General features: G+C 39.3%; 1 protein-coding gene across 1 annotated transcript in view; it reads right to left on the reverse strand.

Annotated features, from left to right (window-relative positions):
* Positions 1–54: 54 nt before the first annotated feature.
* Positions 55–13293, reverse strand: part of LOC121341890 (nebulin related anchoring protein) — a 46897-nt gene continuing 33658 nt past the window's right edge. The window contains exons 30-42 of the mRNA XM_041415825.1: positions 11917–12114; positions 10426–10530; positions 9307–9405; positions 8395–8499; positions 7920–8027; positions 6004–6315; positions 5081–5185; positions 4317–4415; positions 4094–4198; positions 2488–2595; positions 1534–1845; positions 1137–1289; positions 55–470 (exon numbers count right to left, since the gene is read on the reverse strand). Coding sequence (XP_041271759.1) covers positions 369–470; positions 1137–1289; positions 1534–1845; positions 2488–2595; positions 4094–4198; positions 4317–4415; positions 5081–5185; positions 6004–6315; positions 7920–8027; positions 8395–8499; positions 9307–9405; positions 10426–10530; positions 11917–12114 — 1911 coding nt within the window. The 3' untranslated portion in view covers positions 55–368. The remainder of the gene's footprint in view (positions 471–1136; positions 1290–1533; positions 1846–2487; positions 2596–4093; positions 4199–4316; positions 4416–5080; positions 5186–6003; positions 6316–7919; positions 8028–8394; positions 8500–9306; positions 9406–10425; positions 10531–11916; positions 12115–13293) is intronic.

The raw sequence follows: 13293 nt of genomic DNA on the forward strand, positions 1-13293 counted from the left end.
AATGGTGCCAATATTTCAGAGACATAAAAACCTCCAAAAATTACAAACATGGAATAAGAGTCACCTGATTTATTAATTATAAATTATTTCATATTCTACCATCCATGGTACAAAGCTGAGCCTGCCAGTCATCTAGTACTAATTTCATTTACAGCTTTAAATAAATAGCAGAATCTGTAATACATTCAGTGATAAATCACAAGGTATCCACACAAAAATATAATGATCAGTTATAAATTGCAATGTTTTGATTGCCTTTTAAAACAAAAATTCTTAAAAGCCATCTATTGTGTTTCCCAAAAAACTGGAAAAGCTACAGGATTTGCAGTACAAGATGAAAATCTATTAATGTTATGTCATGTTTCTGTTTACTTCTGATAAAGCTGCATATGCCTTCTTTTGACTTGCAGAATTTCTGAAGCATCAGGATTGACTCCAACTTGCTGAGATCCTTCTGTCTCCAACTGGTCCTGTAAAATCCAAAAAAATATGAAACACCAAACACCAAAAAAATATGAAACCAGCCAGTGGATAGGGGAGGGTTTTAACTATTATTTTCTGCTCTCTTGTGCTGGGACACTGCAGGCTGGGAGTCATCCCTGTGACAGAAGGAAAGCCTGGAAGATCCCTGCTTGTAATATCGTTAACCTTGAGCTGGACAGAGGCAGAGGAGCCTGGAGCATGGCCCCTCTGCACAAAGCCTCCCACAGCACATATTATCTGTCAGGAGCCTACACTCAGCCTGCCAATACGGCTGCCAGGGGAGATTACATGGCAACATGGAATTACATGGCAACTCATGGTTCCTGATGAAATTAGGAAAAGAGAATGGGAGTTGCATGGGGAGTCCCTTCTACCTCTGCTTCTGCTTTCCTCAGAGGTACTAGGACACTTGGAGATCTGACGTAATCCACATGTTGGGGAAAACACATTCCTGACATGACACTGCTGAATTCCCTTCAATGGTTCCTTCAAATTAAGATGCACACTAAGGCACAAAGCTTCTTCACATATCCTGTTCAGACAATAGGGAGAACTGTAGACTCCAGGGAGCATTCAGGACTGTTAGACAGGATGTGTGCAGGTAAGGAGCAGAACTGCTGGGATTTGTGAGAAGGATGGGTTGCTCTACTTACAGCTCCAGGTCTGTATTGAGTAGAAGGCTGCAGCAATCCCATTTCCCGAAGGTATGCCAGCTCAGCAGCTCTTCTTGCCATTTCAACTTTGTGAGAGCCTGGGGGAGTCCAGCCAATGCCTCTGAGCCAGTTCAAGTCAGACTTGTATTTTATCTGAGAGAATGAAACATGCACAAGGATGTATTATTTTGTTGAGCTCTAACCAAATCACATGCCCTGGGTATTCAACAGAGAGCATATAAAGGAGCAGCAGAGTCAACAATAAACAAATTATTCATTTTTAACAAGCAGACTGTGGTTCTTTTGAGGTGATTTTGTTGGCAGGTAAGGTTTGCAAAGGACATTGCACAGACAGCCCCCAGCCCAGGGAAGGACCATGTCACTCAGCCACACTTACATCACTCTGCAGCTTGTAGGCCTGCTTTGCATGTTTCACATTTAGCTGCTCAGGGTCACAAGTGTATTGGTGCAAGGGCTGCCTGTAGTTAAGATTGCTTGCAAGCTGCTGGCTTCTCTTGGCATGGAGGAATCCTGGCTGGTTGAGCTGACTCTGGAACTGTGCCATGTTGAGAGCATAATCACTCCTGTACTGGAGGTCGCTCTGGAGTTTCCCCACTCTGAGGACATGTCTGATTTTGGGATCATCATTTGCACTGAGGAATCCAATCTGCTGGCCTCTGTCTCTCAGGAAGGCTTCTCTGTATTTGTACTGCAGGACGTACAGAGAAAAAAATCTCATTTTCACATTCAAATTACCTTCAAATTCTGTTATGAAATAACTTATCCTCCCCTGGCTATCAATCATGTTTCCTGTAGTGCACAAAGACCAAGGGTTTGTTTGATATCAAACCACATCTCCTAATCTAACAAGACACTTTAGAAGAATTACTTTTGTGCTCATTTTTAAAGAAGTGGAAAGACTTAGGGGGCCCAAAATGCTCATCTCTCAAAAGTAATCAGAGATCCTCCTACTGTTGCACTCTTGGGAACACACAATACAGAGCTCAACCAATGAAGCTCCTCCATCTTTAGCTTTCTTGCCAGCTGTGGTCTTCTTTATTCTAGACTATGTTTTAACTATTCATAGCCTAGGATCTATATTATTTCATTAAATCATAGTATGTCTTCTTCCCAAGAAAAACTCTTGGCACATAAGAACAGCTTGGTATTGGACATTATTAATGGTAGAGTTTAGTTGGTAATTTTTGCACTTAACCAGCACTTTGTTTCATTGGATCACCAATTTTCCATACCAGAACAATGTTCACTCATGTCAGACTTCATCCATTTTTACAGGATGGGGTAGCTTGGGAAGAGGACTGGGAAGTGTTTGAAACAGAACAATTCTTACATCACTAGCAATCTCTCTTGAAGCCTTTGCTGTCTGGAATGGGATGGCGTCAATCCTGAAATCATAGCCAGATGCCCTTGTCTGTTCCCAAGATGTTTTATACAATTTCTGTGTTGAAAAGAAAAGAACAAAAAAGTCATTTCCCCCTGCAGTTTCTTAAATGCAGTCCCATAACTGCAATAATAAATGTTTTATCCTACTGGGCTTATTTGTATCAAGAGTCATCAGTACTATCTCCAAGGTTTTGATCCAGTTCTATAGCACTTCAACTTCTTTTCTATTCACTATAATGATAAAATGCCTCATCTGAAAAGTGCCACCAGGGTTTCCTTTTGTACTTGAATGTGGTTGTTTTTGATGTGATTTAATTTCTATTAGAAACTGTGATGCATCAGTCACATCAATATTGCATTGATATTGCCCTTATTCTCTCTTTTGATGCATCCACTCACAGTGTCTTGGGTTTCCTGGCATCCTAATTTCAATACCAGTTATTTCAAGCTTTTCAAATGATCCTCATCTCTATCCCCAGCCACATGTGGCTTCATTAACTCATGTGGAATAACAGCCGGTTCTAATGTGACTTTGAGGATGTGAATCACATTTACATCCTGAGGAGAAGTTGCTCTAGATTTGGTTCTTCTTCCATTAGTAGCTTTCTTAAAATAGCTTCCAGTCTGCAGGTCCTACTACATAGCCATGGTATCTTAGCTGACACTTTCAGCTGTCCCCTTCTGATTTTATTCGTTTGCTTTCTCTAAGTGTTTGATTCACGCCCCCCCCCCCCCCCCCCCCCCCCCCCCCCCCCCCCAGGAGTTTGTGATTGTACGAAAAGGAGCACAAAATCCACTCCACATTTTAAGACAATCTTCTGTTTCACTGGTGACTGTAGTGCTAGATGGTAATAAATTTGAAAGTAAATTTAGATGCCAGAAATCCTGCAAGACAGCCAGGGCAGAAGCAATAGCACTGTGCACCTTACTAACAATGATGACCTTTCATTTGTGTGCAATCCTTGCACGTAATATTTGTCTTTTTACATTTTCCTCTATTGCTTCAAAAATGTAATTTCTACTTGTTTCTTTCACCTATCTCAAAGCTCCTATCAAACTAAGGTCATTCCGACCCTACAGGTAAAGACAACAGCTATTTAGTCAGGGAGCAGGACATTAGGAATAGACTGAGTTCCTCTGTATGAGATAATGTGGAAACAAATTCTCTTTAAACTAATTCCACTCACTGATTCAGTTACATCCAAATCGATGACAACTATGCCTAAGGGATAATTTCAACACAGTGTTTCAGCTTCAGAAAGGTAGAATATATAGTTTAGGAAAGAGGATTCTCCCTCCTCCCTCGCCCAAACAAAACCGAAAAGATTTTAATTTGTAACTAATCATATCTATAATGAAGGTTTGAAATCCTTAATAATAACTTACTGCCCTCAAAAATGAAATGAATGCTGAAAAGGAAAATTGGCTTTTCACTGCCTCTGGCTTCTTTTAGCTCTGGTCAGGCTCAGAGAACTTGGCTTCTACATACAGGACAGTTTTTATTCCCAAACAAGTTTACCAAGCCAGCTCCCCAAAGGGGAAGGTTCACTTACATCACTGATGTAGAGTGCATTCTGGCGGGCTCGGATGAAATCCGGATGATCAGGGGGCAGGGTGTACCTGTGCCTGTCTTCGGAACCTCCAGCCTTGTACAGCCTCTGTGGGGCCAAAAGTCATTGAATGCAGGTGATACTGGAAGCAATGTCAAGATCAATTCCTTTATGCATTATGGTACAGCAAAAGTTAAGGTCACTTATACATTAGAACGAAACCTACATCATTGCACTGGAGGTAGCTGTTTTTGGCATGAATCAAACTTGGAGAGTCAGCCACAGCAGTGAACTTCAGACTTTCTGGCTTCTGGCGGTACTTTACCTGAGAGGGGCAGGAAGCAAGAAAAACAAACAAAGGAAAAAAACAGGAGATGTTTCTGTTAATGATATATGACAATTCCAGGAGTGTGATAACTGGGGTAAAACATAAAAGACACTTTCCTGAAGCTGCTGTTGTGCTTTAGTCTCAGTTGCTCTTTCAGCTAGGGACTGGGGATGCCTTTGTATCAGGCATAGAACTTTTTTGTGAGTGTGTCTATGTGTGTGTGTGCACAAAAGACTTCCCACTAAAATTGACATGCAAAAAGCTTTTGAACACTACATTTTTGACAGCTCATAATTTTTCTCTATTAATGCATGATACTGAGCAGGCAAATGCCCCTTCATTGTGGTTGTCAGTGCTGTATCTTTCTACACAACTTCCATAACCACCTGCTTAGAATTTCATAATGGAATTTCCTGCATTTATTTATTGCTACATGTTTTGCTTATACTCTTGTGTTTCATTTGGAATGGAAAATATTCAGCAGGTGTCACACAGTGGACTTGCGTCTCCCATACTGCTTCTTGGTAACTTACACCTTGTATAAACAGGCTCCCACATCAAAAGGAAATGATAAGCTACATTCGTAAGTGTCATGTAACGAGGAGCCTTGATGGTAAACAATTCCTACAGACTTGCTATCCCATGAAAGATTTATCAGTTACCTCACTGATGAGCTCTCCAGCCTTCTTTACACTTTCTATCTGCGGAGATCTCAGAGCCATCCAACCAACTCCTTTCATGAAGTTCAGGTCTGATTTATAGCGATGCTGTTAAAAATGAAAATCGTTAACTATCAGTTTTGTATCCACAGCTATTAAGGTTTTTTAAAAAAACTCTCTGGTTCATATTCACATTTTGAGGTTTTTCATTTGCCATGCACATATCAGATCGTAAAGCCAAACTGTTTGCATTTGTTCGTTCCACCAGGAATTAAATAATGTATCATATGCAAGTTACAAGAGAAGGCCCCACGAGTGAATTAGTATGACTCAAAGCAGTAAGTAATAACCTGTTTGTACTGGGCGTAAAAGAACCTCTTTTGAAATAATTTTATGAGGTGAGTACAAGTCAAGAATACTAATTATTTTATCTGGTTCATGGTTCCTCGTTAACCCCATTTCTAGGAGAACATATTGCTCTTTCTTTACTCACATTAAAGGCCTGCTTTTAGCTCCTAATCTATTAAAGAAAATCAGGCAGACCCAATAAAAAGTGAAAGTCAGAAAAGCGCTCACAATCCCAATAATCCTGACTTCACTTCAGAGTCATGGTGTCTCACTCTGTGACTTTAATCCAATCATCCAATTTTCATTTTTGTTCTCCCCTATATGTACAAAGGACATGACAATGAACTAACTCATGTGTGCTGTACATTACTCTGCTAGGCAGTGAGGGTATCAGGCAAAACCATCACCACCCTTTGTCTGGACTCCTGACTCGGGGCTCTAAAGCAGGAGCCAAGCGCTGAGGTTTTCCCTCACATCCTATCCTGTCCTGTCCCTCTCCGGGCTGGCTCAGGAGTAGCCTGAGCTACTGGTGCAGCCTACCTACTGAGGCTGGCAGGGTCCAAAAAGAAAGATTTTACCTCACTCTGCAGCATGTGGGCTCTTTTGGCCCACTTCATCTTCATGTCTTCCGGGAGTGCTGTAAATTCATGGAGTCTCTTTCTGTAATCCTGATCACTTGCCAAGGCCTGGGCTTTCCTGGCATGGACAAGATTGACCATGTCCATGGGCAGATGAAACTGAGACCACACGTCTTGGGATCCCTTCTTATACTCTTGCTCACTCTGTAATTTGGCAGCATGCAAGCAGTGCAGCAACCTGGCATCATCCAGAACACTTCTGGCACCAATGCATTTTCCTCTCTCCATCACAAAATTGTGTTTATATTGGTACTAAAAAATTTAGAAAAAGGGTAAAAGTGAAAATGTGCCAAACTTAGACGAGCTATTTCAAATAACTTAAATTACTAAAACATCTATGTTTTCTGTAAAACCAGTCAAGGTATGTAGCAGTAGAAAACACTTGTTTGAATATCTTATTGCTCTCAAATTTAAATACCACAGGAGCTGCAACATTAAAGTTAAGTGCATCTCATTGCATTTTCTGAATATGTCCAAAACATTGATCATGTTTAACCTCAGATCATGTACTTTTATTATCTCTCTAAGAATTCTATCCCCATCAGAATAGGGAATGAGAATGTGAGAGAAACAAACAAAAGACAGAAGAAAAAAAGAAATCTATACAAAAGCAAAAAACCATGCACTCTGTAGCCTTCAGATTTGCAAATGCCACCCAGCTATTTTAAAGAGTAAATTCAGTTTTCCTGGAAAGAATAAGAACCAGCAACCCCTCATTCTCATCTTAGCTGGCACTGTGACTCTCCCTGTGATCTTGCATTTATCCTCTCTGTGAAATAGTGATGATGATGATAATGCTTATTTATACAGCATCAACAGGGTACTTAGAACTTTAAAGGGAAGGCCTGGGCCCTGAAGAGTTCATAATGTAGTTGAAATGGGATAATAACACTTATCTACCACACAAGAGAGTTGTGGGGATTAAATTACAGCATCTAATGTTTATAAAGTGCTTCCAAGATGAAGGGCCAAATTCAGATCTGTTGTAAGTGGATGTAATTCTATTACAGACTTGTACCCTCTAGAGCAGATCTGAAGCTGTAACAAAAAGCACTCTGCAAAATATGGTTAAGTATATATTATAAATTACAACTAGAAATGGTTGCTTCATTAAACAAACACATGTGAAGCATATTCATATTTTATCACATTAGAGATAAAGTATGCAACTAAGTACTACACAAAATGAAGACTTTTTCCATCTTCCTAGTATTTATTAAATATCTTGTGAAGGAGGGATGAACTAAGGCTTTCTGAGAAACGGGTACCATCTTGTCTGAGTGTTTTGCATACAGCAATCAAATGATAGGATATTTATAAGGATAAGATGACTTGTTTCTTCTGTTTTAGAAGTTAAGGAATAACTTAAGGAACATATTTACAGGAATTTTCACTGATTTTTACTTCCTAACCAGGCAGAGAACTCCTGATTTTTGGAGATTCAAAAAACCCTCAGCCTTTCCTGACTTCATTTCAATTTGGAAATACTAAATACTTCCAAAAGTCAGCTCAACACAGAGCAGACAGAGTTACTGGGCACTTTATAATATGAGGAGCCAGCTGCCTGAAAAAGAGCAGAATCCCTTTTCTTTCTGTTTGCAAATACTTTAATTCATTTGCTATTTCCCACTGGAAGATGTTTAACCTGGCTTGGTTCCCGATTAGCAGCAATTCTTCCTCTTCTTTTTTTTCCCTAATTCACACAAAGAATCTCATTCATAAGTAATATATTCTGTCTCACACTTGTCTCACATGGTTATGGAGTTGCTTTAATTCAGTAAAATCTGCTTTAGACATTGTTTTACATGAAGTTAACAGAAATTAGGCAAGAAAGGAGGTTGAATCATTCAACTCACATCACTGGCAATTTCTCTGGAGGCCCTGGCAGTCTGGAACGGGAGTGCTTCCATTGTCAGCTTGTAGCCTTGAGCACGTAGATTATGCCAAGATTCTCTGTATTTTGCCTAAAGTAGGAAAGGCGCATGTAGACTGCTGCTTTACTTTTAAATGCACAAAGGAACAAACAAAGGAACCATCTTTCATTTGTTATTCTGTGTTACAGTCTCATTCTTTATAATCAAAGGATTTTTTTTTTAAGTTATCTTTGGGAAATCCTACTAACTCAGACAAAACATGTCTCGTTCTTTATGTAGATTTAATTTACTCACAACCGTATATATGCTAATGAAGACATAATTTGATTATAATCAAATCAGGGAACGCATAAATAGAATAGATCTCAAATTTCCTCTACTTATTCATCTTCCTTGCCACTGCACAATTCATCCTGCATCTGAAATAAGTTGTAAGAAATACAGAACAAATTCTTACATCACTGAGGTTGGCTGCATTTATTCTAGCCCGAGTAAACTCTGGCAGACCCAGTGTTGGTGTGTAGTGATGCCGACTGTCCTCTCCTGCTGCTTTGTACAGGCGCTAGGAAAGAGATCAAAGAGGCAGCAGAAATTAATTTTCTCTCTTGTTTCAATAATACAACAGCAGTACTTAAGTTGTTAATGATTGTGACAACTGTAGTCAGCCATCATTGAAAATAGCTGAGGATATCATTGAAATTGCAAAGTTTTTTTCTGGGCATAAAGATGTGGGGCTTTTGCTGGGCATAAAGGACATTTACACTAATTTTTATAAATATATGATGATTCCAAACCACTACATTCTCAGCCTTGCAACGTTACATTCCCAGCAAGGCAAAAGTAGACCTAAGAATTTCAAGGGCATCATGAATGTGTGTGTAATAAAAAGGCAAGTATTTCTTGGCATATTTTCTAGCTTGAATTTTTTCTTCAAGTTATTATATATGATTTTGATAATTTTTCTATAGGTTTTGTCTTGTTTTTTCAGAATTTAGAACAGTTATTCTTTTCTTTAAAAAGGCTCTTTGAAAAACCCTCAAAAGTGGATCATACTATGCAAATGAGCTCCCTCTAGAACACCCCACAGCCCTGATTTTTGAGTCTCTGTTTCATGCAAAAGAACTTGATAATGGAACTCTGTTGTATGGATACTATGTGAGCTTTTTGAAAGAGATTGAATTGAAAATGGTATTAACTGCTTGGGAAAAAAAAAAAGTGATCTAACTGTGAAAAAGCACAAATCAGTGATGCTTTCTCTTTTTTTGATGCATTTTGCTTTCAGAACAGGGTTGTCTCTTTCCCAGTTCTCCATCCCCAGCTTGCTGCATTTTGAAAAGCATATTTTCTGATTCACGTTAGGAGAGCCTACCTCATTAGCAATCATATTGCTGAATTTTGCATGAAGGAGGCCAGGAGAGTCTGTCACCGATGTGTACTTGAAGGAATGTGGCTGCTGACGATATTTACTCTGAGTTCACACACAAAGAGAAATGAGCAGAATAAGTAAATTGCCTTGTCAGATAAGGGATTTTTTTCCAATTCTAGTGGAATTCCACTGCTTCTTATGCTTAAAACTCTAGTTTGTCTATTGATCCTTAGACTAATTTACCTTTTGCTATTCTGAGTTAGGTGCGTTCAAGTTTCACAGGGAAAATGAAAAGTAAATAAGGAATAAGACATGAAAGAAAATTGCTGCCGTGCTGAATATGCTGAAAACAGTAACGAGATTATTTCATCCCTTGGTGTCATTAACCCAGAGTAGTGAAATTACAGCAAAGACAACCCAGTCCAGAGAGAGAAGGAGCTGCACAAACCCACTGGATATTTCTGTGAAGAAAAAAGGTTTCACCTGGCCTGTGGCCTGATGTCAGAATTGTTAACAAAACAACTGCATGATCACTGCAAGCAGGCACTTGTTCTGTAGAACACAACTCCTACTTTTCCTCATTTCACATCTATGTGAATACAGGCAAAAGATGCAGGATTTAAAACTATGAGAGACTGTACGAAGAGAACATGACAGATGAAATGAAAGTCCAGTTACAGAGGGAGAAAAACAGCAGCACACAAAAGCAGCAGGTGAAAACCAGACTGATTGTAAAATAGGAGTAGAGATGAGGACCCTTTAATATTCTGGGCACTGCACAGCTCATTCTAATTTTGCAGAAATAGTACAAGGCACTTATTACAGATAGGCACAGCTTTATTTTTAGTTGAAAAAGCCCATTTAAATTCCTAAATAAATAACATAAATACCTCCTGGGTCTGAAACACAGGAGAAAATACTTGCAAAATAAGTTAGCAAAGTTTGCAAAGCCTAAAACTCCATCAGGTTCACCCATCTGCAGTTAGGACACGAGTGGAATGATCAAACACAAGGGGAGGGAGTCTGGCATTATCCAGGAGTCACTTTGCCAGCCCAGTCTAATAGAAAGACATCTGGCAAACTCTTGTTCGTAGTGGAGAAATCAAAACCCTCTTTTGTTACCTCGCTGATGAGTTCAGAAGCTTTCTTCTTTCCTTCAATCTCCAGGGCCCCTGGGGTAATACATCCAACGCCTCGCATGAAGTTCATGTCAGACCGATATAAATTCTGAGGAAAACCAAGCAGAAGTAATTACGAGTTTGCATTTGAGATGCCCTATATTTATTCACCCAAAAATATGCAATAACTCAATTCAATTTAGTATCTACCACAGAGAGTTGGTACACGTTGCCCTAAGATCTTGTGTTTGTGAACGTGTCTGTGTGAATACAGCCCGGACAGATCTACAGCACAGATGCAGGATTCTGAGGAGTACTGAGCCCCATGAACACCAAATGCTGCTTCATTCTTCTGTCTTCCATTTGTAACCTTGAAAAAACCTTCTTTAGGTACATGAATTTTCTTCTTATATAATACATAAATCACAGGTAGATATTATTGATTTATAAATATAGATAAAATAAGACCAGTTTATAAAAACATAAGAAAATATGTTTTTTCTTTCTCTTTTAAGTAAGAGAAACCGCAGACAATGTAGCCTTGATTTTTAAAAGTTCTGAATGGTCATAATATAAGCAAGGAACACTAAGGAAAAATAGCAATGAACCACTGCATACACATCATTAAAATATTTTCCGGACCACAAAACCTAGCTGTGACTTCCTGTAAATATTAATTTTTCAGAAGTTACCAATAGGTTCCTGATAAATACATTACAACCATATTATTTCATTTGATAATGAGAAGGATGAGGAGTAGGATGGATGGAAATCTGCCTTAGAATCTCTGATTGCGTGTATTTCACCTAAATTAGGGCAACACAACTGGCATCTGATGTTACACTTGTTTGGACACATCCTGTCATCTCTAAATCTGTTGGCTGATATGTTTAGATGACATACAGTAGCATTTTGTGGCCAGGTATGTTTTTAAGATACATCCCCTCCTGAGGTCTGCAGGGGCCATGTGATCTATGAAAAGCTCTTTGCTGAAGGCTCTGCCTACAGATTTGTAAGGCATTATTTTGTTAATTTTACTCAAGGCTCTGTAAGCTCATCCTCAGAATTTCAGTGGATGTGTCTTGGGCCAGAGCTTGTAAGTGCCTTACAAATCCAGTCTTTCTTGTGAAAGTACACATGAAATTTCACCCAGATCCAAACCCAGTTGTAAATACCAGTTGGTAAAGGGTTTGCATTGTTAGAAAGACCTAAAAAAGGGCATTTTTACCAATTGTCCAATCATCCTCTCTTGCAAACCCTTCTCTACCCAATCATTAAAAATTACTAGGCTTTAGATGTAGTGTGATGACATCACACACATCGTTCCGCCGCGCAGTAAGATAAATGTCTCATTCCTACACATAACCAAGGGGGAACAGCCATTGTTTATCCCTCAGCTCCGCTCAAACACATGCTGCCAGCTGTCACCAGCTGCAGCAGAACCGTCTTGCACCAGAACCAGCGGGGAAACCTGGCTGGGACACTCTGCAGTCACCTCGCTCTGCAGCCTGTGGGCGTTCAGGGCGCAGCGCAGCCTCACGTCGTCGGGCAGAGCCGTGTACGGGTGGAGCAGCTGCCGGTACTCCTGCTCGCTGACCAGCGACTGGGCCCTCCTGGCATGCACCAAGTGCATCATGTCCAGAGGCAGGTGAAAGTTGGACTTTGTGTCCTCAAAACCTTGCTTGTATTTCACCTACCAAATGAGAAAGGGATCACACAGGTACCGCGGCAACGTAATTAAAATTCAGGTTTTGATCAGAAGAGACGTTCCTCGTATTTCTTCCGTTTTGCAGTATAAATTATTCTTTTTTAAAACAAGTTCCCTAACTTGTTTAACCATACTGTGAAAGATCAATAATTAGAATATGTGGCAGCCTATACTTCATCAAAAAGTAGCCATCTATATTATATTAAATTAAACTGAGATTCTATATTTCATTCATTTTTTGTTAAAACTTGATACATTGAATCTATAAAATTAAGCATACTGGCAAGAGAAGTCCTAATTTACTGCATTTTTAGAAAGTGCTACAAAAAGAGGCAGCTACTGCCTGAGTAAAACAGGCAAGCAGCCTTATTTATATTAGAATTAGAAAAAAACCCTCAGGTCAAATATTTGTTGTTTGGCCAGTTTAGTTTCATAATTCTAGACTAATATTTAGTGCTGGGTTGTTTTTTTTCACGTCTTGTCTCTGTCCAAGAGAAGAAAGGTGCAGTAATCTTCAAAGAACTTTTTTCCACATGACATTTCCTAATCAGATTATGCAAATTTGAGATGTTCAGGCTGTTCATCAGGATAATGAACATCCAGAGTTATTGGTGGTCATCAGATGACTTAGAGTAACCTGGCAGATGGATGAATTCTTCAGACACTTTCTAGCTGTTTGTCTAAGCCTGCCATCACTACAAGACCAGCACTTCTGAGAACCATGAACACAAGCCCATATATTTCATAGCTTTCTGGATCAAGCCACAGTCTTCAAAATGCACTGAAGAGTTACAATTCTTATAAGCAAACAACAAATGATGTCATTCTTAGCACATGTCAAGACCAGGTGGGAACCATTCCCCAACCAAAAAAGTCCAACTTGAAATTCCATAAACTCATTCATCCTTTGGTCTTTCAGAAAAATTATAAATTGAAAACAAACACTGAATAACTAATTTCATTTGCTTTGGTACAAAGACCAGTGCTAATTCTCAATTAGACCTGCCTCTGAGTGATGCTTTCAGAGAGTAAAATAGTCTGTGGTAGGCAGCAGTGGTATGAAACAGAGGGATGTGGTAGAGCACAGGCTTCTTTTACTACTAAATGAATGTTACTGCAAATAACAAATGAATGTTACTGTAAATAACGTAGAAGAATGGCAAG

The sequence above is a fragment of the Onychostruthus taczanowskii genome, unplaced genomic scaffold (assembly GCF_017590055.1).
Source record: "Onychostruthus taczanowskii isolate IOZ18803 unplaced genomic scaffold, ASM1759005v1 scaffold5, whole genome shotgun sequence".
Taxonomy (NCBI): domain Eukaryota; kingdom Metazoa; phylum Chordata; class Aves; order Passeriformes; family Passeridae; genus Onychostruthus; species Onychostruthus taczanowskii.